Source organism: Thermomyces lanuginosus (assembly GCF_041956635.1).
Source record: "Thermomyces lanuginosus strain ATCC 200065 unplaced genomic scaffold VTN49scaffold_27, whole genome shotgun sequence".
NCBI lineage: Eukaryota > Fungi > Ascomycota > Eurotiomycetes > Eurotiales > Trichocomaceae > Thermomyces > Thermomyces lanuginosus.
This window is the reverse complement of record NW_027192361.1, coordinates 1,452,787-1,478,316: the sequence shown is the minus strand read 5'-3', so window position 1 is coordinate 1,478,316 and position 25,530 is coordinate 1,452,787. Positions and strand designations below refer to the sequence as shown.

General features: G+C 50.9%; 12 protein-coding genes across 12 annotated transcripts; 9 read left to right on the top strand and 3 right to left on the bottom strand.

Moving 5' to 3' along the window:
* Positions 1 to 3,366: 3,366 nt before the first annotated feature.
* On the top strand, positions 3,367 to 4,142 carry VTN49DRAFT_2791 (uncharacterized protein; the record flags this gene model as incomplete). Its single annotated transcript, XM_069410555.1, has 3 exons — positions 3,367 to 3,631; positions 3,736 to 3,820; positions 3,893 to 4,142. The coding sequence occupies 3 exons, from the start codon at positions 3,367 to 3,369 to the stop codon at positions 4,140 to 4,142; spliced, it is 600 nt and encodes a 199-aa protein (XP_069269349.1).
* A 440-nt stretch (positions 4,143 to 4,582) lies between these two features.
* On the top strand, positions 4,583 to 6,730 carry VTN49DRAFT_2790 (uncharacterized protein; the record flags this gene model as incomplete). Its single annotated transcript, XM_069410554.1, has 1 exon — positions 4,583 to 6,730. One exon carries the CDS (start codon positions 4,583 to 4,585, stop codon positions 6,728 to 6,730), a length of 2,148 nt encoding a protein of 715 aa, XP_069269348.1.
* Positions 6,731 to 6,811: 81 nt separating this feature from the next.
* Positions 6,812 to 7,509, bottom strand: VTN49DRAFT_2789 (uncharacterized protein; the record flags this gene model as incomplete). Its single annotated transcript, XM_069410552.1, has 2 exons — positions 6,812 to 7,246; positions 7,309 to 7,509. 2 exons carry the CDS (start codon positions 7,507 to 7,509, stop codon positions 6,812 to 6,814), a joined length of 636 nt encoding a protein of 211 aa, XP_069269347.1.
* Positions 7,510 to 7,864: 355 nt separating this feature from the next.
* On the bottom strand, positions 7,865 to 8,992 carry VTN49DRAFT_2788 (uncharacterized protein; the record flags this gene model as incomplete). Its single annotated transcript, XM_069410551.1, has 2 exons — positions 7,865 to 8,868; positions 8,956 to 8,992. The coding sequence occupies 2 exons, from the start codon at positions 8,990 to 8,992 to the stop codon at positions 7,865 to 7,867; spliced, it is 1,041 nt and encodes a 346-aa protein (XP_069269346.1).
* Positions 8,993 to 9,544: 552 nt separating this feature from the next.
* VTN49DRAFT_2787 (uncharacterized protein) lies at positions 9,545 to 10,750 on the bottom strand (the record flags this gene model as incomplete). The annotated part of the gene is made up of 1 exon (XM_069410550.1): positions 9,545 to 10,750. The coding sequence occupies one exon, from the start codon at positions 10,748 to 10,750 to the stop codon at positions 9,545 to 9,547; it is 1,206 nt and encodes a 401-aa protein (XP_069269345.1).
* Positions 10,751 to 11,592: 842 nt separating this feature from the next.
* Positions 11,593 to 12,039, top strand: VTN49DRAFT_2786 (uncharacterized protein; the record flags this gene model as incomplete). The annotated part of the gene is made up of 2 exons (XM_069410549.1): positions 11,593 to 11,750; positions 11,814 to 12,039. The coding sequence occupies 2 exons, from the start codon at positions 11,593 to 11,595 to the stop codon at positions 12,037 to 12,039; spliced, it is 384 nt and encodes a 127-aa protein (XP_069269344.1).
* Positions 12,040 to 13,175: 1,136 nt separating this feature from the next.
* On the top strand, positions 13,176 to 14,408 carry VTN49DRAFT_2785 (uncharacterized protein; the record flags this gene model as incomplete). The annotated part of the gene is made up of 3 exons (XM_069410548.1): positions 13,176 to 13,891; positions 13,951 to 14,199; positions 14,255 to 14,408. 3 exons carry the CDS (start codon positions 13,176 to 13,178, stop codon positions 14,406 to 14,408), a joined length of 1,119 nt encoding a protein of 372 aa, XP_069269343.1.
* Positions 14,409 to 15,081: 673 nt separating this feature from the next.
* VTN49DRAFT_2784 (uncharacterized protein) lies at positions 15,082 to 16,960 on the top strand (the record flags this gene model as incomplete). Its single annotated transcript, XM_069410547.1, has 4 exons — positions 15,082 to 15,734; positions 15,792 to 16,094; positions 16,159 to 16,641; positions 16,702 to 16,960. 4 exons carry the CDS (start codon positions 15,082 to 15,084, stop codon positions 16,958 to 16,960), a joined length of 1,698 nt encoding a protein of 565 aa, XP_069269342.1.
* A 724-nt stretch (positions 16,961 to 17,684) lies between these two features.
* Positions 17,685 to 19,212, top strand: VTN49DRAFT_2783 (uncharacterized protein; the record flags this gene model as incomplete). Its single annotated transcript, XM_069410546.1, has 2 exons — positions 17,685 to 18,600; positions 18,662 to 19,212. The coding sequence occupies 2 exons, from the start codon at positions 17,685 to 17,687 to the stop codon at positions 19,210 to 19,212; spliced, it is 1,467 nt and encodes a 488-aa protein (XP_069269341.1).
* A 548-nt stretch (positions 19,213 to 19,760) lies between these two features.
* Positions 19,761 to 21,543, top strand: VTN49DRAFT_2782 (uncharacterized protein; the record flags this gene model as incomplete). The annotated part of the gene is made up of 2 exons (XM_069410545.1): positions 19,761 to 19,821; positions 19,895 to 21,543. The coding sequence occupies 2 exons, from the start codon at positions 19,761 to 19,763 to the stop codon at positions 21,541 to 21,543; spliced, it is 1,710 nt and encodes a 569-aa protein (XP_069269340.1).
* A 911-nt stretch (positions 21,544 to 22,454) lies between these two features.
* VTN49DRAFT_2781 (uncharacterized protein) lies at positions 22,455 to 23,468 on the top strand (the record flags this gene model as incomplete). Its single annotated transcript, XM_069410544.1, has 3 exons — positions 22,455 to 22,608; positions 22,668 to 23,044; positions 23,106 to 23,468. The coding sequence occupies 3 exons, from the start codon at positions 22,455 to 22,457 to the stop codon at positions 23,466 to 23,468; spliced, it is 894 nt and encodes a 297-aa protein (XP_069269339.1).
* Positions 23,469 to 23,971: 503 nt separating this feature from the next.
* On the top strand, positions 23,972 to 25,385 carry VTN49DRAFT_2780 (uncharacterized protein; the record flags this gene model as incomplete). The annotated part of the gene is made up of 6 exons (XM_069410543.1): positions 23,972 to 24,022; positions 24,077 to 24,097; positions 24,156 to 24,227; positions 24,293 to 24,388; positions 24,456 to 25,083; positions 25,150 to 25,385. The coding sequence occupies 6 exons, from the start codon at positions 23,972 to 23,974 to the stop codon at positions 25,383 to 25,385; spliced, it is 1,104 nt and encodes a 367-aa protein (XP_069269338.1).
* Positions 25,386 to 25,530: the final 145 nt, after the last annotated feature.

The following is a 25,530-nucleotide window of genomic DNA, read 5'->3' as shown; positions in this document are numbered from 1 at the left end:
GGGTTTGCAATTATCACGTGATAACGTGCATAATTTCGACAAAATTTCCATAGACCAAATTAAGAGCCAGTGGAGGCATGAATGTCTGTTCTTCTTCCTTGAGCATGTCAAATTACTACGTAAAAATTCACGTTGGTGAGTGAGTTGGTAAGGGAAAGTTCGAATGGGAGCTCTGGCTGATATCATCAGCATCAATCGATCTGCTTTGGTTGGGAACACAACATTTCAAATGATGGGAACACATGGTGGCAACTGCAGCAGATAGCCGACGACTGTGTCCCAATTTTCTGACAGCTCAGAAGCCCTAACATCCATTACAAAGCAGTATGATTTTTATGTATAGGTAGATACCTACTGCTGCCACAAATCTTACTAGAAGTTTGCAAACAATTCATTACCCGGAGGCCTCTTCTTTTGCATTAACATCAATAACAATGGTAACACTAACAGTAACCAGTCTTGACACTCTAGCAGAGCAAATATTCCATCAAGCTTCTGACCTCGTGAAGCATCGTAAGGAGAGTTCATCGCAGAACCATCTCTGCAGCTAGCAGCATTCACTCCAGAGCTCACACATCTCACTTTTGCTTGTCCAGTCATGCCAGATGGTGCTTCACTGAACGCATCATATCTCGCGCATGCTTGTCGCAATATAGCCAATTCCCAGGTGTGGTAGAAGCGGCAATGGCCGTCTCGATCGTCACTAAAAGGACCATATGGCTCGAGACTGGTACGGACCCAGCCTTTTATGGAATGGTAAAGGGTATTCTTGGGGCTCAAACAGTCGCTTTGTCGACTCTTCGCAAGGACAGCGATTCGTGGAAAATGATCGCGAGCACATTGGAGCGTTTGTATCTCAACGGGATAGATATCAATTTGGTTGAGACTACCGAAATTTTGAGAGCCCCGTCGAGTCATCAAGCTTCTCAGATACAGTTGGGATCCCAAGATTTATCGATAATGTATCGGAATAATTTCTGCTTGACGAAGGGAGACGATTCGGATCCATGAGTCGGCTTGTGCCCAGGACGCGAGCATCTGTATAAGTTACGTGTCACAATCCGTGCAGCGTGCGCTAAAGGAACAATTTTCGAAGGAACCTTCGACTTTCTGATTGAGACAGATACCCATACCCCTAGTCTGTCTTTCATTATCCAAGGCTATAAGGTTAATGATGTTCCTCTATGTCCTTCTGTGAGTTAATACCTAGGAGGTAACTAAGGTTGTTGCAACTGTGCTATTAAATCCCATTCGATAGTTCTGGTCATTGTGTGCAGCTATTGCAATGCAAATGGCACATTACATATTGAAAGCCAAGGGCCAAACTTGGATGCGATTGGCCTGGACATTGTCAGTGTGTATGTTGACAAACTATTGATTGCGACGCTGGGTAAAAGTTACCACCAGGCATTTAGTGCGAGTGCAACAGTAAGCTGGTCCAACACCGCATATCATTTACTCTGTATAGCATGACTAGAGAAGGAAGAAAGTTACCGGCCATTGCACTTGTGAACTCCGAGTCACGGAGGAGCAGAATATGGTGTGATGAGTGGAAATGCATGGCATATCTCATTCGCAGCCGGTTTCAAACTCTTGAGAAGTCAGTTGATGAAAGCGACGCCCATAAGATGAAGCGTGGAATGGTTTACAGGCACTTTGGCGCTCCCGTTAACTATGATAAAAATTGCAGAAGAATGCAAGAGGCGATTCTCGAGAGTAACGGGCTGGAGACAACTGCAACATTTTCGTTCGAAGTCGATGACGGAAGTTTCCTTGTTAATGTCTGCTGGATCGACAGCCTTGGACACGTCGCCGAATTCATTATGAATGCAAACGACAATGTCCATTCGAACTCCCAGGTGTTCGTCAATCACGGCTTGGACGGAATGAGGTACTCGACCAGATTCTCAATGAGTAAAGTGTACAGAACGTGCAACAAATGCGGCTCGTCAGCGAAACGATATATGCTGGGCATACGTATATCCTTTGACGGGGATACCATAATAGCAATATTCGAAGGTGTCAGGGTAAACACCAACCACGCGGGCTAATATGTGTGCATTAATTGCTAATATCAATCAGTTTCAAGTTGCTCTTCGTCAAGTTCTTGACAATCTTCTGCCATGAAAGGCTTCTGCAACCAGCCCCTGCTTCAGCTCCGAAAGTAAGGAATGTCACAGTGCTCTACAAATAACGTCCAAGCCATCACCGCAGATGTTCATTACAACACAGCCTGCTGGCATATCCAAATGTGGTTGCCAATTCGTCTCTCTCCACCGCAATCCTCCTGCAGGGAACTCAGAAAACTGCTACGAAAAGATTCCGCGGTTGTTATATAATGTGTTTAATTTTCCCGTGAAAGCGCCACAGGAAATGACCTGCAACATGAAAACATTAACTGCTAAGTATTGTATGAGATACGTCGTCGTCCGCCACAAGGCCCGTAAAATTGGCCGGTGGTCAGCTGGAGGCATTATTGCATTCGAGGCAGCAGAACAACTGCCAGCCGACGATGAGAGAGTTAATCGACTTATTTTGATCGATTCACTTCACCTTTATCAGACCTGAGAACCCTCCACAACGGATGTTTTTTTTTTCTGGACAAATACAAGATCCGTCAATTCACGAGTTATCCTCTGAAGTCTTGCATCGTCTATACTTGCGATGGGATATGCAAGAATCCGAGCGATCCTCGACCTGAGATCCGACCTGACGACCCTCGAGAGATGCTGTGGCTGCTGAACAACCGCGCCAATTTCAATGGTTCACGATAGGTGTCGCTAGTACACAGACATTCTGGAGATTGGCGTTATTGATGATGTCTTCATATCTCCCTTATCGTGCTGGCACCAAGGATTAGCGATTTGGCGGCTATTTTGCGTCAGGCGATGGCATAATGCAACCTCGGAAATAGATGACATGGGTTCTTTTATTTTTATGTTTAATACTTAAAGTTGGACTTCTTGGATAGTTTTGTGTTAGACTTGAAATTCCCATGATCAATGCCAGGAATATCTCAGGAGGCTCATAGTCCTAGAGTTAAAAACAGCGCAGCGCATGGTCAAAAAGAGGAACGGAGCTGGGGGTGGACGTCATTTGTTACTAGCCTACCTTATTTGGAAGGAATGTAAAAATTGGAGAGTGGAGCCGCGTTGTGTAATCACGTGACTAAAAGGATTTCCTAGTTTTTCCGGTGTTGTCCACTCTTCCGCAATCTTGATCGGCCTGGATGATCAGAAGGTGCATTCGCTCACGGCCCACCAATTGAGTCTTCTCCGTCCTGCAACAGGGACTGTGATCACTCCGCTCTCCGTCCTCGCCGTTCAAGTCTCCGCCGGACCACTGACCCAAAGGATTGAAGGCAACATGCCCCCTACAACGGTATCCCGCGCCGTGCTTCGGCAGTCGCGATTCCTGACCCGGAGGACCGCTATTCGCCACAACTCTTCCTCGTCACAAGCTGCCAATAAAGCCCGGGAGACTGCGCAATCGACGGTATCGAAGGCTTCGGAAGGGTTGTCTCGGGTGACTTCCACAGCTGGGCCAGTCATTGCGAATGCTGCACAGAATATTGGCAGTGCTCTTAGGAAGATCGGTGGCCCGGCTGGCCGAGTTATCTCTTTCGTGGACCGTATGAGCTCTCCCCATTATGTTCATTGTCCCTTCATTGGCATTCTCAGTCGCTCTCTACTTTACTCTCTCTTATCGCAATTTGCTAAAGTCGTTGTTGTTCAGGCATGATCCCCCCTGCTATCTACTACAGCAAGGTCGGCTTCGAGCTTAGTCGACTCGTCTTCCGTGGTCAGAACATGTACCCGCCGTAAGTTACACCAGCTAACCATAGTGCTCTCGTCGCCATGGAATGTTAGCTCTAATGGTTCGATCTCTGCAGTGACCTGGCCACGTTCCGCTCGTACTTCACGCCGCTCATCAATGCGCTCCGCAACCCCTCCACCTTGAGCAACTCCATCGGCTCCCCTCAGGCTATCATCAATCGTGTGCGCAACCTCAGCAACAAGGAGCTGGCCCTGATCGGTGTGACTGCCGCTGAAGTACTCGGCTTCTTCACCGTTGGCGAAATCATTGGCCGCCGTCATTTGGTTGGATACCGAGGAGAGCCTGAACATGCCCATGGCCACTAGGTAGATTCTCGTATCATACTGTCCCAATGACCTGCTTTTCATATCAAAATTATCGGCATTTACAGCTGTATTCCATTTCCTTTGTTCTGTGCTGTTGACGGCGGCTTGTACTATTGTATGATAGACAATGGGGAGATTTTGCTGCGACTTCCTCTAAATAAATACACCCGACAAGTGATACGATCAAAGAAACGCTATTTTTATAGGCGTTTAACTTCCTCCAGAGTGTACTTGTCTCCTACCGTTAAGCACGAGAGCGGTTTGGGCACTACCAATTCCATCCAAGCAACGGAGCCCCCTGATTGGCTGAGATTTTTTAGACCAATGAACTTTTTCTTCAGACTGACAACCGCGTACCATCGAACTCGACGTGTTTCCTTGACGGTGTTATTCTGTCTGCGAGCGAAACGGCAGGCATATTAACAGACGTGAGGGTCGCTATGGATGCCCTTCGAGTTCTGACTCGTTCGACAAATCTCAAACCAAAACCGATTGCCGCCTCATCCTCTCGTCTCCCATCCGCCGGCAAAGCAGAGAACCCTCAGCTGTTTCGCTCCGCCGATAATCAATCGTCCAAGAAGCGAAAGAGACAGGATAGCGAAGAGGAGGCTGATTTTGAGGCAGCCGATGATCAGACTCTAGACTTCTTCGGAACGCCGAAAAAAACCTCGTCTGCTGCGAAAGAGAGTGTCTCGAAACATGAACAGAAACCAAATGAGGCCGATCAAGATTTTGCTGAAGATGAGGACACGAAAAGCATGAATGAGGAGGAGCGTCGCTCCATTCTTAAGACGCACAAAATCAAAGTCAGCGATATGAGGGACCTGAAGGAGATTCTGGCCATAAAAATGGGCAGGAAGAAGAGTAAAAAGATAGAGAAGATGATAGCCTCCATGACGAAGAAGCAGCAAAAGCAGGCTCGACAGCTGTACCCTGAGCCGCTAACGTCTTTTGGAGTTCTGCGCAAGAAATATTCTATCCCAAAACGGCTGGAGCAGAATATAGCGGAACAAGGGTTTCGGGTTCCAACCGAAGTCCAGATCGGCAGCCTGCCTATACTACTTGGGGGTATCTCCATATCAACGGAGAACGGCACGGAGACTCATGCCAATCCAGACCTTATGGTGGTTGCCCCTACAGGCAGCGGCAAAACCCTGGCATTCATGATCCCGCTAATCGACAAAGTGGTGCGCCATCATCGGGAACATCCGGGGAAGCGTGAGATTTTTGCAATCATAGTTGCCCCGACAAAGGAGCTGGTTGGACAGATTGTCAATGAGGGCCGCAAGCTTGCACTTGGAACCGGCGTCAAGGTTACGGCCATGCGAAAGGGCATGAAGGTGGTGGACGATCAGGAAGAATTGGAAGATGATACAGAAAGTGAAGATTCATCATCCGCCGAATCTAGCGACGATGACGAGGAAGACCTGGATGAGTCACAAGAAAAGCGACGACGAAATGTTACCGTTACCAAAAGCGACATCCTCGTGACTACGCCATTGGTCCTGGTGAACGCGCTGTCCGCAAAACAGAAAAAAGCTGTGTCTCCTTTGCCATCGATTCGTCATCTTGTTCTTGACGAGGCAGACGTACTCTTGGATCCCCTCTTCCGCGACCAAACAACGGCAATCTGGAACGCGTGTACAAATGTGGATCTACAAATATCTTTCTGGTCTGCTACTATGGGCTCCAGCATTGAAGAGTTCACCAAGTCAATGATCAAGGACCGACGCACTTCCCTAGGCATCAGCAGTGCCGCCCCTTTGATTCGGGTCGTCATCGGGTTAAAGGATACTGCCGTTCCAAACATCCGACACAAACTGGTCTATGCGAGCAATGAACAGGGTAAACTGCTGGGTCTACGGCAGCTGATTCATCCGACTGCACCCGTTCCTTCAAATGAACCGCGGCTGAGGCCACCGTTTCTGATATTTACGCAAACGATTCCTCGTGCAGTTGCGCTGTATTCCGAGTTGCTCTACGATATCCCTGTGGAGGCCGGAGGCTCTTCACGCATAGCCGTCCTGCACTCGGACCTTTCCGAAAAGCGTCGTTCGGAGATCATGAAGGGCTTCCGCAAGGGGGAGATCTGGATCATCGTCACCACTGACCTGTTGGCCCGAGGCGTTGATTTCCGCGGAGTCAACGGCGTTATCAACTACGATATTCCCACATCAAGTGCAGCCTATGTTCACCGTGTTGGCCGTACGGGCCGCGCGGGCCGTGAGGGTGGCATTGCAGTGACGTTCTATACAAAGGAGGATATCCCGTACGTCAAGAGCATTGCGAACATGATCGACATCAGCGAAAAACTTCAAGGCCGGACTGAAGATAAATCTGTGCAGAAGTGGCTGCTGGATGCACTTCCAGACCTCAGTAAGGAGGACCGGAAGTATCTCAAGAAACATGGCGTCAAGGCCAGACAAGCATCTGCCAAACTGCGCGGGGATGAGAAGCTGGCTCGTGAGGCCAGACGAAATCGGATCAGTACGAAGAGCGCATATGACCGTCGTCGCGAACGGCGCAAGAAAGAAGCAATAATGGCAAGTCGCAAGAGAAGGGCAGAATCTCAGAGCAGCGAGGATTGAATCACACCAGATAACTGTCAAATATGATACCCCATGTCATGAACCTGGAATGTACCTATAGGATAGAAATCAAGTCCGATCTCAACTATTGTCTGGCTGGGATGGCTGGATCAAAGTCCTGTCAATGCTGATTGGGACAACTTTCGTCCCAGAATCGACATATCCGGCCAGACCGTCATCATTTCGGTCAAAATAGAGTGCCCAAACGCCCTCTTCCTCTTCCACCGCAGCAAACGCCTCTGCCTCTTCCAGCACCACCCCGGCCTTTTCTTCATCTCCTTCGGTCCAATCCCATGGCCCAACGATATGTTCGATACTCTGCGACCGATTGCCGTACTTGACCTCCATAGTATCTTTGTCGACGTAGAGCCAGCTGAGCATGGGTGGATCATCAGAGACGGAAGTCACCAGCCCATCACCACGTTTCCGAGTCTCATCGGGATAAGCAATGTAGAACGCTTGCGCAGTATAACTTGGGATGGTTCGAAGGGAGGGATCTGCATGATCAAGATATGCCTAAGGAGTAGATTCGTCGTTAGCATCAATTAACAGCATTGTCGTCGCTACAGGGCAGGTACCTTATTGTTTCTCAAGACCACTCTCCGTCCATTCAACATTTGCGCTATCTTGCTTTGTCCATCGCAGTACACGTCCATATAGATTTTGGCCATGCGATTCTCGTCATTTTGGCGGTGGTTCCGTTTCCGATTCTCGCTTATGCCTAGTGAAACGCCAGTCACCGTCGGGATCGAGGCGATGGATAAGAGACCCAACACCATTTCTTCGTTGATCTTTTTATTCTTTGGCCTCTTTTTTTCTCGTTCACTGGTCACGTAGCTGTATTTTAAGGAAAATGTGCCTCTTCTGTCTCTCCAAGGCGCTAGTGACGTCATAAGCCCATAGCGTCATGCAGGACGCTCTGCATGTCAAGGGTCCGATCGTCCGCACTCCTTGCTTGGTACGGTGGATTAGCCGTACCAGTTCTTTTAGACGGGGCCGAAATTTGACCGTACTACTCGAATCATTTCAATCAGATGCTCTATGCTCTATGCTCTATCTCATGAGTCTATATTGTCTACATTTGTCGTGATCGTCGTCTCCCATCATAACCACCGCAGGACCATCATCCCCAGATCAGACCTTCTCGCTCCATCCCCAGACAGACCACCAGCAGCGCACTTCGATCAAGTCCCCGGTTGCTGTCTCCCAATCGTCATAAGCAACTTCCTCGCCTTGCTCAATGATTCCGAGGCCAATGTCAGTCATCCTCTGCCGAAATTCCTCAACCTGCGGGAGATAAGCCTCGCGCAGCGGCATCTCAACGACAACACGTGCATTCAGACCAGTACTGAGCCATCGAGCGATTGTTTGCACAAGCCACTTTGGATGCTCAGGAGAATACAACGGGTCGGCAGCGAGGATGATATCGTACCGCTCCTCGCGCGTTGGTTCTGTATCAGGAACAACAGACCAATCTAGCACCCCCGTCGACACCTGCGCCCCGCTTGATTCTAGCACACTACGGTTCAAATCGACGTTATGTGACAGGTTGGGTACAATGGCAGGCAGGTCCGTAAGATGGACCGATGCCGATGCACCACGGAGGACAGCAAATGATAGTCCGACCAACCCAGTGCCGGATCCCAGCTCCAAGGCTCGCACTTTCTGCTGGCTACATTGAGAGGTGGTAGATTCCGACGGGACGAGCTCTGGCACGGCGTCAAGAATCGTGTGCAGACGCCGCGAAAGCACAAAGGACGAAACCCATGTCTTCATTCCCAAATTGTCGGCGGTGAGTGATGGCTCATGTAAGGTCAGAGCGACTTCTTGGGCGTCGGACAGTGGTATGTGAAACACCCGTGACATCGATGGCATGGCCGTCCGGCCAGACCGTTCGCTCAGCCTGGCTGCGGCTGCATTCCATACCTCCTCCTTCGCCTCATCTGACTTGATCCATGAGAGCGAACTGGAAACTATCGACGTGAGATATTGCGAGATCCCGGCCGGGTCGACAACGACTTTTCGTGGCGCATCATCGGCCGCGCTGCCGAAGTTTCTGGGCTTGATTGCAAGTAAGTCTAGAGCTTGGAGGAGCTCCTCTGCAGATGGTTTGCGGTACAACTGAGGAAGATCAAACACTGTATTTCTTTTAATTGCCGCGGACGGTTCACTTATCAGTGGTCAAGCTCCCCCAAATGGACCGGAACCTATCGAAGGAGACGTACCATGCAAAGGCTGCTCGTCATCAATAGCCGTTATCATGTTGACTGTGGACCTTTGGAGACGCTGACCGCAGGCAATACTCCTAGAACTACACGCACTGCACTCTTCGTAAACAAAGCACGCAGATCTCGATTTAGCTTTCGAGGATTCTACAGCGTTGGTAGAAATTTATTGTCGATTCTTCAGACGGTAATAATCTATGCCGAGTTTAAGAGTTTAGAACCGTTAGAACAGTTGGTTAGTTATCGAAAAAAAAAAAAATTTCTATCCAATCAAACCACCGCCTGCTCTCATCCGCTCGTCCGTCTCGAACTCTGTCGATGAACCATGGACCGACTACCATGGTTCATGCTTTTCTAGAAACTCGAACGAAATGGATCGTATAATTTTGAACCTGAGTTTAACATTATTATTACCGAAAGTCAATTCAAGCTCGTCAACATTAAGCAATCAATCTACATCCAGGCCATCAATGCATCATTGAAAAAAAAAAAAAAAAAAAAAAAATAAACTCCGTAACCAGGATAAAGAGATCTAGGGTATCTCTTGCATTTGCCACCCAAGTGCACAAGTTGTCCCAAGTCATACCGGTCATGATAGTGGACGCTTCTTTTGATTGCCCAGCGGAATCACAGGAATATGGAGCAGGCGGTTCGGCGGTACGACTGGACCACTATTGTCGCCGGTCGCATCAATCGCCTTCTTGACAATCTCCCCGAGAGCCGCTCCAAGCTGGTCCGTCTCGTAGGACTCCTCCGCGCCCGGCAGCGGGGACAAAATGATGAATCCACCGTCAGGATCCTCTCCCGACGCCCTCTCCTCCTCTCCATGAGGGTCCGCCGCTGGACTGCTTCCCTTGAGGATATCGGGATTTCGCGAAACGACGGTCCAATGATCATGGACTTGGAAGCCGGCCACGAAATCTCGATTGAGGCGACCGGCCGCTAGACAACTGTCGCGGTAATCCATGACGAATGGGTATGAATTTTCAACCGTTGGAAGGGACAGAATCAAGCCTCGGGCAAGGTGGAACGCGGAGGAAACGGCCTTGGTCTCTTCCGCGCCGTCGGAACCATCCTCTGGGCTGACCGTGATCTCCGTTTCCTGCAAGACGTGATGGAATTTCTCGGATGATTCATACGACTGCGTGATCGACTGGGTCATGGAGATATTCGAGAACTTGATTGGAAGTTCCTCCTCCGCACGGCGTGAGGGGGTATCCGATTGCGACGTGATCTCCGATCCTGGGCCGTCATCTTCCACGGTGATTTCCGTCTCCACCAGTCGTGAGATCTTGGCCACAGTCTCTCGAGCGGCGCTCCTCAGCGCCGGGATCAAATGGTCGTGTTCCTGCATTTCCGCCGGCATGGGAGTGGCCCAGTACGACGCTAACCCAGCCCAATTGGCGATTTGGACGGTGCCCTTGGTATATCTCCGCTGCATGATCTGCGTCGCATGATATCGCTCCTCCTCCGACTTCCCGACCACACTGGGACTGACATTCAACACTCGGCCCCCTTCCCACAGAATAAAGTCATGCTTTCTTGCGATCACGGTGAGCTTATGCCCTGTCTCCGGTGTCCAGTCGTCGATCACGTCCGCTTGGATCAAGAAAATGGCAATATACGGGCCGACCAAGTCTGCAAGTTCGAGCAGCATCTCCGTCGTCGTGACGGAGGGGGCTGCCGCGACGCAGATCAGACGGCCATGGGGCAGATGCGGCTTCGTCTGCTGCAACCGCGCGAGATGATAGCGGATTGGATGAATCTGAGGACGTGTCGATGCAGGCGATGACATTTTTGCTTGGTGATCTCTGACGTGACTGTCAAATTCGCGCGTCTTTCCCTCCCCGATGGTCGCAATCAGTCCCCGCGCTCCTCGCTTGACAATTGTTCACAACTGATTCCGTGAACTGTGCTCGAGGCGCTCGGACCTCCTTAAGTACCCCAAAGCGCACTCGAAATGTCCGCGGGGTTTTGACAGGTCTCGCTTAGAGATGTGAGCTCAAGTGTTTTTTTCGCTCTAAATCAGCCTTGGAACTCCGCTAGCCGCTCTCGGCTTGCGATCGGCTGTTCTGCCGATCTCAAAAGTTACTTTTAAGTTAGTATTACTCCGTGTGTATGGAGGACACTCGGGTGAAAAATTATGGAGCGGGAAGAAGAAATTGAGAGCATCTGATCGAGAGGCGTCGAACATACGGGGCATGATGGCGCGCTTTTAGCGTCTAAGCTTTCCCACTCTGGCTTGGGGCGTTAAGAGTCTCGACAGCGTGAGATCGCGTCTCGTCCACTTTAGTCTGCACCCCGGCAATCTCGAATCGTCGAATCTTGAACCTTGTTGAAAGTGTCTTCTTTTTGATGGGACCACCGCCCTGCTGGACAAGGTTTTCGGAGCATTACACGTGAAAAGTGTCCGAAGCCTGACAGATGAGCTTCTTTCTACCGTAATTCCTTTTCCTCTTCGATGCCGCATATGCCTGCGCTCGCTGGGAGGATGGGGTGTTTGCACCCTTGCAGCTTTCCACATCCTAGTGTCGATCCAAACCGGCCAAGAACACGATTAGTTACTGGGCGTGTGGGGTACAAGAATTGTACATTGACCGAAGCGAGTGGCGCCCCCGCCGTAGCGCTGCTTGAACCATGGAGCGGAGAATTTGGCCCTCTGGACCTCTTGGCCCAGGTTCGTCGGGCCAACCCTATCGGCTGATTGACGACCGAAGCGAGGCGATGGTTCGCACCACGCACACGGCGCGAGCTTCCATGCTCCATTGCGCGATGGATCTGGATGAGAGAGGAGAGTAAGTAGAGACAGCCAGACACGATTCAGGCCCTACGGAGTCACGAGACTCTCAGCGGGACAGCTCCGCCGCAGATGGAGCTGCGATCCGGTCTGATTTGATCGCAACTGTGGCTACCGAACTCGTGTCTCTGGAGGAATGCCGGGCCAGGCCCGGTACTCGTGGAGGCTACGACTACTTTGACCAAGTTGCGTTTCTCCGTACTCCAAGGACGCACCCACCTGCTGATACCCAATACGAGACTGCGACGCTACGAGGAAGAACGGGCCCCCGTAGTCAGAGAAACTGAACATGAGTACTTGTGCACCGTACGGCGCATTTTACTCATAATCCCCCTAGATTAGCCTAACCTTCTTCCACGGTTCTAACACAGCCCATCCTCTGTGGACTTTGCAGAGATGCAGGTTATCTCACTTGCTAGTTGAACTTATACTCGCAGTTAAAATGCCAACTCTCATCAAAGTTCGAAGAAATGCCTAATACAGTAGTTACCTAGGTAGGTACAACTCCTTGCGAGGCATGATCTGGAGGACGAGAGACGGGCGATCGGCGTGTCCTCGATCGTGCAAAACCTACTTTAAAAAAGTGGGTGTGGACCAGAAATGAGTTCCTGGGTGGATTGTTTCAGGTCGGACAGAGATGGAAGAGTTCAGAATCGGATGAACTCTATGGCGACGCTCTCCCTCTTCGCATCGGTGAAAGCCTCCTGAATCCAAAAATGCTAAAAACAAAGTTCTCCGTAACCTACCTGCATTGGTAGTGTATTAGGGTTTAACCCTAGGCGAGGTGACCACGAAGCTCTCCTGTGGAAAAGTCCTTCGAAGGAGGTAGGAAGATTTAGTCTCTCGCACCTGTCCAAATAGGAAGCTACACGTGATTCCGGAATTGTTTGACCCGGATGATGACTAAGGCCATTATAAATCACGTGACTCTGTATTTGAATCACGTGATATACATGTAATTTCGACAGTATTGGTATGGGCTCCGTATTCTGGATAGTTGTTCGTACCTGCGTTAAACTGTACCCATCCACTGGAACTGCGTTTCTGCAAAGATTCCATCATATCCCAGTGAAAATAATACAAGGAAGCGCGTTTTTCAAAGCGGAAAGTAAGATATTCCTCAAGAACTACTCACATTCTTGCATGTTTTCGTACAGAGAACGAGTATAAACTTGTAACCTACAATTACTCCGTACGCGGCAGGGGTATGGACTCGTCCTGCTCCCGTAATTTCCAAATGATTTCAGACTCATCACATGGTGCTGCTCCATGTTTTCTCAGATCAACAATCCGTGCATGTTGAAGCTCCTTACCAGTATCGCAGTGCCCATCGATCATTCTTGTTCTTTGTTCGATTAGCGTAGTCTTGCACTGCTTTCCTGTGGTCCCTTTTCTCCCCGTTCGGATTCGCTCTCTACCCATCATGTCATGCAAATCCCTTCCAACGTTTACACAGGCCGAAGTTCGATCACACAACTCGAAGAAGTCATGTTATGTGACTGTCGGTTCTAAAGTATATGACGTGACGGGTTTCCTGGAGGATCACCCTGGAGGTGCCGATTTGATTTTGCAGCATGCGGGTTCCGACGTGACGAAGATTATGCGCGATCCCCTCTCCCACGAGCACACGGAGGCTGCGTACGAGATTCTGGAGGAATGCCATGTCGGATTTCTTAAGTCAGACTCGGACGAGTCAAGTGCCGCAACCGTTGAGACGGATGGGTCCGGCCGGCGCGTATATGCTAGCACCGGAATGGCATCGGAAGAAGACCTCTCGAAGGAAACAGACATTGTGGCCGACTACCGCACACACAAATTCCTCGACCTGAGCAAGCCTCTGTTCCCCCAGCTCTGGTATGGTGGCTTTTCGAAGGAGTTCTATCTCTCGCAGGTCCATCGCCCGCGCCATTACAAAGGCGGGGAGTCTGCGCCGTTATTCGGCAACTTCCTTGAACCTTTGACCAAAACTCCTTGGTATCTGATCCCTATCATCTGGCTGCCATGCGTCGCATATGGAACGACTGTTGGCCTTGCCGGTTTCAGTAACTATGCCGCTGCTGCTGGATATTGGCTGTTTGGTCTCTTCTTTTGGACTCTTGTTGAATACGTTATGCATCGGTTTCTATTCCATATCGACAAGTACGTTGCGAAAATGCGCTTTCGACCGACATCTCAATCACGCTGACAGATAATATCAGATGGCTGCCCGATAACCGTGTTGGAATCTCCCTTCACTTCCTTCTCCACGGCATTCACCACTACTTGCCAATGGATCGGTACCGGTTGGTCTTGCCGCCGGCGCTGTTCGTTATCCTTGCCATTCCCTTCTACAAATTTGCGCACGCCGTGATTTTCTACAATTGGCATGCTGCCGTTCTGGCATATTGTGGCGGTATTTTCGGATACGTGTGTTACGACATGACTCATTATTTCCTGCATCATCGCAAGTCAGTAGTCCACGGTTCACGGAGGAAAGACTTGTTATCACTGACCTGTCTGCAGCTTGCCTTACTACTACAAGCAGCTGAAGAAGTACCACCTCCAGCATCATTTCGCCGATTTCCAGAATGGCTTCGGCGTGACGAGCCGTTTCTGGGACCGCGTCTTCGGCACCGAGCTTCAGTTGCCTCCGCCAACCGAGATCAAGACTGATTAACTTTGACGAACAGTATGATGCATGTCCGAAAGTCGTCGTTAATCCTCATACCGTTGATGGCAAGCCTGATGATATCCGTTTAATTCTTCCCTTTCTTCGCTGGCTTCGCTTATGGACTTTGATAGAACTCGAAGGTTGGTAATCTAATAGGGATACTTTTGTCATTTGATCTTATTGTTCTTGACGATATTATCTTGGCTCGCTGGTACATACGACAATGCCTTCGAGTTTCCTGTACAATAAAGGTTGTTGCAGTTTGCCATAGCAGGCAGAAAATTAACTTATCATGAGAGAATGAAAACATTGGATGCGTACTTGTAACGTACCGTCTCGTTACACCTTCCCTCTGAATTAGGAAGCTATTACCGTAATTCCAAACTTGGTTAGGGTAAATTACTAATCGATCCCGAAGAAAACACCGCCGCTCAAGAGGTCGACCGATCTCAAACCTTCACGCATGTTCCCTGCCCAAACCTCCGATCAAATCAGTTGCGCCTTGGACTTCAGCAGCTGGATGGTTTTTCGCTTTCCCTGACTGCCTCGGAGAAAGGGTCTGCAAACCGAATCTCGCTGCTGCTTCCGCCTCTAACTTGTTAAAAGTGATCACCCCTTATCCGCCACATCGTCGAAATTTAGTTTTCAGTTGTCTCAGGATAGGAGCGCACTGTCCACCATGTCAGGGCTCGATGTGGAAGCGCTTCTTGAATCCGCCGCAGCTTCCGCGACAACGGAGAAGTCCCGTTCTGAAGAACGGGGCGACCGCCTGAAGGAGGATTTGTCTGAACGCCGCGACCATGACCGTGAACGTGACCGCGACCGTGACCGCTCTCGTTCTCCTGACCGGGATCGCAGGCACCGAGATCGCAGCCGGGATCGGAGACGCGACCGAGGCGAAGATGACTTGAGGAGTCCGAGGAGCGAGCATGGCAGTGCTAACGGGAGCCATAGAAGTAGAAGGAGAAGTCGGAGTCGTCGCCGTGACCGTGACGACCGCTACGGGGGTGATTACTACCGCGGTGGAGGCCGTGCACGAACAAGGTCACGTTCTCCCTACGACGACAGATATTATCGCCCCTCGGGTCGATCCCGTCGGGACCGAGATGATGACAGATATTACCGTCGTGACGGGCGACGACGTAGCCCTAGCCCCAGGCGCCGCACTCGGTCACCAACACCCAATGACGATGAGCGTGACAAGCGAACTATCTTTGTACAACAACTTGCTGCGCGCCTGAGGACCAAAGAGCTGATTCAATTTTTCGAGAAGGTGGGCCCGGTCAAGGAAGCCCAGATTGTGAAGGATCGCGTGAGTGGAAGGTCGAAAGGGTGAGTTACTTCCTCTTTCTTGATCTCTGTTCTGATCGCTGTGGCTGACCAAACCAGCGTGGGCTACGTTGAATTCAAGAACGAAGAGTCTGTCCCGCTTGCCATTCAGCTCACTGGCCAAAAACTTCTAGGGATTCCCATCATTGCGCAGTTGACTGAAGCCGAGAAGAATCGTCAGGCCCGACACTCTGATTCTAGCCATTCCGCTTCCGCGCCGTTTCACAGGTTGTACGTTGGTAACATTCATTTCAGTATCACTGAAAATGATCTCCAGAATGTCTTCGAACCTTTTGGTGAGCTCGAGTTTGTCCAGCTCCAAAAGGATGAGGCTGGTCGCAGCCGGGGCTACGGTTTTGTGCAGTATGTTTCGCACCTTTTTTTTTTTATTCGAATCCGTTCTCGCATTAACGCCGTTTCTGCATAGGTTCCGTGACCCCAACTCTGCTAGGGAAGCTTTGGAAAAGATGAACGGATTCGACCTTGCTGGTCGGCCGATCCGCGTTGGCCTTGGCAACGATAAGTTCACCCCTGAGTCGACGGCCAATCTGCTGCAGCGTTTCCAGGGCCAAGGTCAACAAGGCTACCAGGGTTCCTCATTCTCTGGCCATGGAGGCCGCGGAGTGCATGCCGGTGGTACCAGCACTTTTGACCGTGCTGGAGGTCGAGACAACGATCGTGGCGCGGGCGGTGCCAGCGCTCTGGATGATACAGACGTTGCTGGTGTGAACTTCAACAATTATAGCAGAGATGCATTGATGCGCAAACTGGCGAGAACAGATCAACCCGAACAGTCTGCAGATGAGCAGCGTCAGATGCTTCGACCCAAGACAGAGACCAAGCCCTTACCGGTTAATGTCAACATGGCGAGTCGTTGCGTACTGTTACGGAACATGTTCGACCCTGCTGAGTACGTCAATCCCGTGCCCGTTCATTCAACTCCATAGCAGCTTGACTAACATTTTTGCAGGGAAGAGGGCGAAAACTGGATCAAAGAGTTGGAAGAAGACGTCCGCCAGGAGTGCGAAGAAAAATATGGACACGTGGTTCACATTGCTCTAGATCCGAACTCGCAAGGCGACATTTATCTCAAGTTCGACCGAGTCCAAGGTGGAGAGAACGCCATCAAGGGCCTCAACGGACGATTCTTTGGCGGCCGACAAATCAGTGCACAGCCTGTTGTCGACGCTGTCTACAGCAGTCTCTTTTCCCGTACAAAGGCGATTTGAAGATGTGGGAGTTCATGGTAGGTTATTTGTTATTCCTTGTTCCTTCTGCAAGTAGAATATTACAGTGCCATTTCTTCATGTAGTCATGGTTGTACTCCTGGCTGGAGTGTCTACTCAATCCTGTGATAGGCGTTCGATAAATAGGGGCCATGGAGATTCTATTCTTTGTCTTTCGGGCATTGATAGCATCTGATGGTTATTCTAAAAGCATATTAGAACATGCAGTTTCTCTTGACTGTGTATCGCCATATCACACCTTAGCACAGACTTTTGAACTCTGAATACATAGGTAGTTAACCATGAACATGAGCATGAACCTGCGTCTACCGCTACAAAACCTGCAACAATGTTCCTCATTGAACGTAAGTTGGCCAACTCTCATGAATAATCACCAAGTTATAGTCTCATCCCGGGGCTCTATAGCACCCTCCATGGTAAAATACTTCTTTCACATAACAGAAGGAAACTAGAGCTCTGAGGGCGTAAATGGGCACGAACCCTGTCATGATCCTTTGTTGCCGGGGAAGTTGAACTCCTCATCTAAAGCTATACATACACATGGGAGTTGAGCCATCGCCGTGACTACAGCGTCACCTTGAAGGCTCGGCAAGGCCACAAAATGGAATCTTCCGTTCACGAAAGAAAAAACATTCATTCTTCTTCAACCATCATCAATCGCTGCTCTTCTCTTGCATTGCGTCCTTGCTTGCTTGCTTGTTCCATCATGGCTGGCAACGAAGAGATCAAAGCGAAGGGTGTGAACGGCTCGTCATCTGCCACTCCCAAAACTCTGTTCCCGCAGCAGCACCAGGATCATCAAAATGATCCTGTCTGCCGGGAGCTGGAGGAGCTGCAGATCCGGTGCCAACAGGCTGAAGATGAGCTGGCGAGAACCAAAGAAGCTCTGCAGAAATCACAGCAGCAGGCTCGTGGTCAGCTTCTTGAAATGTCGTCCCTTCGAGCCAAAGTCACGCATCTGCAGAACATCATCGAAAAGCAGAAAATGACCATTGCTCACCAGAGCAGGGTCATTGCCCATCGTGCCCAGCATGTAGTGGCTAATGGCAACAACGATGGGAGTAGAAACGGTCATGGCGGGGCTCATTGGAACAGGCAATCGACTCCCATGACACAGATGCACCAGCAGAACCCTCCTCATCCTTTCGCCGTAAACCACTCCGCTGGCCCGTTCGCATCTCCCCAGTCGTCTGTGTCCGGTCAAGGTGAGATGGGATATCCTTCTGCTGGCCTGTTCATGTCACCGCCGCCCCAGCCCCTGGTGTCTCAGAATGGCTACGAGGCGGCCGGCAACGCTGCAATGGATGATTTTGACCGTCATGTAGCGTACTTTGGCGGCCAGCTTCATAGCCTCTGGGCCATGGCCGATGCCTTTGGTCGCAACTTCACTGCGATAGTTGATGAGCCCAATGTTGTGACCATTGACCATGTTGTCTCTTTCCTCCCGCACCGCATGATGTCAGCTGCGCTCTCTAACGACCCTGCCACACGGTGTCTGCTTGTGGTCAAGACAATCAACTTCTATATCGTCCAGGGCATCGTGAAATTCTATAATGTCGTCCGGGGCGTCGACCCAGCGGTTGACAGAGAGCTTCAGTCACTCAAAGAGGAACTCAGCACAGGTAAGCACCGGTTCTGGAAATACCCCTGTCCTAGAATAAGGCCGTTAACAATTTGGACTAGCAAAGAACGCTGCCCCCATCGTGAAGCAAGCCTTGCTGGCCGCAATCACTCGGCAGATCGATACCGTCAAAGACCGTGCTGACTTTGGTCAAATCTGCCAAGCACTGCAGAACGATCATTTGGAGAGGCTCTGGAGTGTAGTCGGCCCCGTGATGCGTCCTAGTTTGGTCATTGCCGCGCACGACTCTCTCAAGCAAATCGTCACGGACGCACACACGATGGCCCTCAATCTCCACTCTGCACCGTACGAGATTCGTTTCTACTTCCCCGAGCCTCATGAGGATTTCGACCCGAGCACCATGATCCTCACGGATCCCGCGGAGAGCAGTGCCTCCATGAATGTGCAGAAGGTGAGGCTGGGAGTCACCCCGGTTACATGGATGGGGGACTACTCGCAGCAGCGTCCTCGAGTGCAGATGATTAGCAAGAGCAGGGTGATCGTTGGGAGTGGCATGTCTCAGATGGATGGGCCCGCGTCTCGAGCTCAGACCACCAGGGACAGACAGATGAACCAGGGGGACAGTCAAGAAATCGCTGAGCAGCGTGGATAGATTGACCTGTCGGCTCATTCTCTTGTGCATTTCTCTCCGCTCTATGAATGTTTTTCAATGGTCTTTCGATGATATGGAAACCCGCCGCCCGCACCTCCCATCGGAGGGGGTGCGGGCGCGGCTAGTGAGGACTGTGTTTCTGCAGACCTTCAATCACGATTGAAGAAATTTTTCATCACGTTCTCTTGTAGACTGTCGTACAAAGTTACTGGCCTCATTCAATCATCTCGTTTGTTTCCAGATGAGTTAGGAAATCCTTTCGTTGTTAGCTCATGTATCGGCGGTATAAGTTACCCACTAACCCCAATGTGAGAATTGTACAGTGATATTACCGTAATTTACGCCCGCAACGAGTACGGCGATGGTGCCGATTCGCAATGCCGTGCCTAGAAGTTACATGGGGAAAAATACGGCATTATCAAGAAAACAAGAAACGCCGTCCTGCCCGCGAGAGGCTCTGCGGCCGAAATTCATATTGCAACACCCCAGTCGAGAAGTTTCTCTTCAGTCATTGACGCATTTCGTGCGCCGCCAATGCTGTGATATCCATGTTTCAATGTCCGACCAACCGGATAACCGTCCATGGCTGGACGTTGGCCGACAGCTTCGGTACATAGCATGGCCCCTGTTTGATAAGAGACGTCATTGTTCAGACGAAGAATAGACTAACAAAATTGAACAGTCTTTGTCGCCTCCTCCTTAGCTCGACATCGTCGCCCAGCGGATAGACGATATTTCCACGATTATTTTGTCACGCATCTGCCACGATCTTCCCTGCACCCCGACTCGCGGGGCCCGTCTACATCCTTCCACAAGCTTCCCCGTGCTGCGTCGACACCAGATCCTGGCTCCGACCGACCTCCGGCCTCTGTCCAGGCTCCAACGGGCTTGGTTCGGGATACGACGGTTGTGCGTATCCCTCTGCGGAGTGCCAAACACCACTTCGGCGCAGCGGTCTCGCGCGGTTCCCGAAGTCGCAATGAGGACGCCTATCAGGCAGGCGTCATTGAAGTGCCTGCGTTCGCAAAACGGGCACCCCTCTCCGTGACTATTCGCCGGCGATCGGGATCTGAGAATGCTTCCGAGTCCTCGTCGCAAGAGGCTCGCGCGGCAGAAAGCGCCAGCGGGGACCCGCAAGTCTTCTACTTTGGCGTGTTCGACGGCCATGGGGGCACTGAGTGCAGTGATTTCCTCAGAGACCATCTGCATGATTATGTGGAAAAGGCGGCCGAAGAGTTTGAGATCCGATCGAGCTTGCAGCGGAATTCGCCCTTGGCTAACAAGCATCGGCGGCCTCCCACAAGTTACGTCCATGACCTTCCCATCATCCAGGCGGCGAACATGGAGAAGATCCGCGAATTGGAACAGAAATTGGTTGGCGCCTGGAAAAAGCTAGTCGGAGGCTATTTCAAAAGGTTCAAACCAGCCTATTTCTCATTCCCAACTCCTGGGGTCCTCTCAGGACATTCTGCCCACAGTGATCCAGCAAATCCGGCCGATGACATCATCGAGTATGGCGTGTCCATGGAGGAAGTGATCCAGTACGCCTATCTCAAAGCTGACCTGGACTTTATCTCTGCCCAGGCTGCGAAGAATGAGGATGATCCGGTGCAGTCGGAAAGGCCGCTGAATGATCATGACATCCTCCATAGCCCGAGTCAGTGTCGCATCCGCCAGATAGGCGGCCCGAAACGCTTTATGGGCGGCAGTACGTGCAGCGTGGCAATGATTTCCACACCAACGCCAACGCCATTCTGGCATCCAGCCAGTTCCTCGTCGCTGCTGGTCTCTCACGTTGGCGATACAAGAATTTTACTTTGTGATACTGCCACTGGGGCTGCTATTCCTTTGACAACTAACCATCATCCCTCGTCTCCGACCGAAGCAGCACGTTTGCGTCGATATGCAACGAGCTTTGTGACTGACTCCTTCGGAGAAGAGCGGATGAGTGGATTGGCAAATACTCGCGCCTTTGGAGACATTCACTCCAAGCGCCTGGGAGTCTCTGCAGAACCGGAAATCCGGCGCGTTGAAATGGGACCAGCGCAGTATTCGTTCTTAGTGCTCATGTCCGATGGCATCAGCGGGGTCCTTCCTGACCAGGAGATCGTCGACACGATCAAGGAGGCCCGCACGCCGGAACAGGCAGCCCGAGATGTAGTCAACTTTGCTACCGAAGTGAGTCCCAATGCCGACAATGCGACATGTCTGGTTGTGCGTCTCGGTGGCTGGGAACGAAGACAAGAGGGTGGTGTCGGCAGCATGGGTACCAAGGAAGCCAGAGAATACCGGAGACAAGAAGCCACTGATCCGCGCCGATCTCGAACCTGATGTTGTGGGCGGTGTTTCCTGTAGATACTTCTGCTAATACGCAAGATATAGGACTGTACAGTATGCGGGTTCTAATACATGGTCCTTGTGGTTGGCAGCTGATGCTCGAAAACTTGTTGATCGGTGATCACTGAATGTACGATCAATATACCTTCCTATTTCGATGGTGTTAGTGAACTTCCGTTTACAGTTTAGCATTCCGTATTCCGTAATGGCTAGCATCGGCTTCCTGCGGAGGCTAATACAAAATAGGATTAGGATACGGGATATTTTGACCCTAAAAAGGTTAAGGTAGATTCCCTCTGGGGTAATATCAGCTTCCGACAAAGACTAACTAATACAAAATAGGTTTAGTGTACTATGGGACCCTAAAAGTTAAGGTATATTCCCTATGCGGTAAAATACGAATACAACGTCGCCGAAAAAGCTCCTTATCTCGATCACTCGTGTCGCAATCGCAGTCTATCATATCAGATGCTTGATTACAAACTAGTAAGCTCCTCACTGAGTCCTCGATTGCCGTGCCGGGGATTTGTCCCTCATTTTCTTTTCCCCCCCGTTTTCATGATTTTTCTCCACTCCTCGATTTTTCCAGGGGTGCATCTTGGATAGCCTCCTGCTCTCGTCCAGGCAGCTGCGCAGCGAAGCACGACGAAACCGCTTTGACAGTCATTCAAAGCCGGATTGAGAGTTTACGACTTTGGGTGAGTGGTGGAGCATTCATATGCTGTGGTTTGATGCGTCAGAACGGCTTTGAGCTCGTCAATCTTGAGCATTGCTGACAGTTGTCCTTTTCTCCTGACCAGTCTTTTTTCGTCAACGACAGCCAACATCAGGCGGGGCCTAAGCGGGGTCTGAATTCGTGTTTAAAAGTATACCATTCTTTCTATCATAAGTTCTGCACACAGAAGATGAGCGCGCGAACGAGGAAACAAGCGGCTACGGCCACTGAAGCCGCCGGAAAGCCGGATGAGCAGCCGTTGGGCAATGGAACACCAGTCAAGTCAAAAAGTGTTCAGGAGGAGAAACAAGAGAACATATTCTTGTTTTGGCCGAACATTGTCGGTACGTTCGGGCTGTAACATGCGTTGCAATGGCGTATTTGTATCCTGACCACAGTTCAGGCTATGTCCGAGTTATCCTTGCCGTGGCTTCACTCTACTACATGCCACTTCACCCACGCACGTGCTCCTTTTTGTATAGCGTGTCATGCTTGCTGGATGCACTCGACGGGTACCTGGCGCGGCGATTCAATCAATCCACCACGTTTGGTAGCGTGCTCGACATGGTGACGGATCGGTGTACGACTGCCTGCCTTTTGGTGTTCCTCAGCTCGGCATGGCCACGCTGGTCCATTCTATTTCAGGGCCTGATCAGCCTGGATCTGTCCAGCCATTATATGCACATGTATGCAACCTTGTCGAGGGGTGGCGCGGACCAAAGTCACAAGAAAGTGGATTCGAGCCGAAGCTGGATTCTGCATCAATACTATACCAACAGGGTTTGTTGCCAGCCTGCTCCTGCCTACATGCGTCAAACTAACTCGTCTCGTTTTCGCATAGACCGTCCTGTTTGTTTGCTGTGCCCTGAACGAGCTGTTCTTCATCGGCCTGTACCTGCTGTCGTTTTCCTCCCCAATGTTGTCGCCGTCTCTTCTGCAGCCGCCCTCAGATTCCCAGAACCAGCCCCCTCCGCCACCTCCGCAGACGCTGTTTGCCAGTCCGTACAGCGCCGGAGCCCTGGAGCTCGCTCGGGCCAACAAGATTGACAGTTTCTGGCCTTGGGTGATTACCGGCATCTCTGCACCGGTCATGGCGTTGAAGCAGTTTATCAACATCGTGCAGCTAGTTAAGGCCAGCAATTGGCTTGCTGAAGGGGACATTCTCAAGCGTCGAGCGGCACGGGCGGCGGGGAAGCTGCCATGAACTCTATCGTCTCGCGGTGCGGCGTCCGCTTTTTAGTCTGACGGATCGACTCTATTCAAAATCTTAAATGTTCGGCGACATCGCTGTCGGGTACGTACTCTGCATGTCACCAACTAATCTGTATGGACCTTGCCATGGACTTTTTTTCGAGTATCATACTAGGGTCACTTTTGGGCTGGATCGGCGTCGAAGGGAGATATAATGTTGGCTATTCCTGGTTATGTTTTCCCCCTTATTTTACTGTACCCCGTACCCTTAATTATTCTGTCTTCATGTAGCATAATTACTGTACCTGCAATGACCGAATTCAGTAGTGCTTTTCAATTCAGGTGTTCAGCTCTGGCCCTCCGGCATCGGAGAATGCGGGAATATCGGAAGTCCTCCGTCACATTGCACCCGTAGTGAGCTCTACAGCACATATAAATCGCCCATATCACCATCTTTTGATCTTTTCATATTCGAGAACAGATCTCCTAGTTCAATTTAAATTTCACTTCGTCATCATGCCCAAGTACAACATTGTGGTCTTTGCAGGCGACTGCTGCGGTCCGGAGGTGTGTTATCCTGCAAGCTTATTTCTGGATAGCTTCTGATCCTTCGATTCACAGGTTACGGCCGAAGCTCTCAAGGTAGCTCTAAAATAGCATACAGTTTAAACAGAATAAGCATTGATCGTTATTCCGTCAGGTCCTCCGCGTTATTGAGAAGCATCGTGGCGAGGAAATCAGCTTCAACTTTCAAGAACATCTGCTTGGAGGGGTAAGCGGGGTGGCCCCAGGACATTCCGACAGCTTTGTTACTGAGCAGATCCCAATGCAAAACAGGCCTCGATAGATGCCACTGGCGTGCCATTGACCGATGAAGCTCTTTCCGCCGCGAAAGCTGCCGATGCTGTGATTCTCGGCGCCATCGGCGGCCCGGTATGTGCTAATGAGAGCTCTTTTTTTTAAAGCTCGTTGAATGGCTGACTGGTGAATGCTCGAACAGAAATGGGGCACCGGCGCTGTGCGGCCCGAGCAGGGCTTGCTGAAGCTGCGCAAGGAAATGGGCACCTTTGGCAACCTCCGACCGTGCTATTTCGCCGCGCCATCGCTGGTCGATATCTCGCCGCTGAAGGCTGACGTTTGCCGCGATGTCAACTTCAACATCATCCGAGAGCTGACGGGCGGGATTTACTTTGGCGAGCGCAAGGAGGACACCGGCGACGGCAACGCGCTGGACACTGAACCATACTCCCGCGCGGAGATCGAGCGGATCACCCGTCTTGCCGCGCATCTGGCCCTGCAACATGACCCGCCGCTGCCCATCTGGTCGCTCGACAAGGCAAATGTTCTTGCTACGAGCCGTCTGTGGCGCAAGGTCGTTACCGAGGTCATCTCGAAGGAGTTCCCTCAGCTGCAGCTCAACCACCAGCTGATCGACTCGGCGGCGATGATCATGGTTAAGGACCCCCGCAAGCTGAACGGCATCATCGTCACCAGCAACTTGTTCGGTGACATTATCTCTGATGAAGCGAGTGTGATTCCTGGCTCGTTGGGTCTGCTGCCCAGCGCGAGTCTGACGGGCATCCCGGACGGCAAGAGCAAGGTGAACGGTATCTACGAGCCGATTCACGGTACGTTTCTTGTACCTCAGTTTATACCAAAATTTTTGAGCCACTGACACGGATGTATTTGTCTAGGCTCCGCCCCTGATATCGCTGGCAAGGGCATCGTCAATCCCGTTGCTGCCATCCTCTCTGTCGCCATGCTCCTCCAGTACTCCCTTTCTCGGCAGGATTTGGCTCGTCTCGTTGAGACAGCAGTTCGCAACGTTATTGAGGCCGGTATTCGCACTGCTGACATTGGCGGCTCATCGTCGACGAGTCAAGTCGGAGACGCCGTTGCGGCGGAATTGGAGAAGCTGCTGACGCAGTAACTTTTGCTCGCAAAGCATGGATCTTTAATGGCCCGGCAAAAATTGTACGTTCCAAAATAATAATTGGCCTATGTAAAAAAGTGATCACAAAGAATGAAGTTACGGTGATCTAAGCAAATCATGCCTTTGCGTAAACAAGACCATT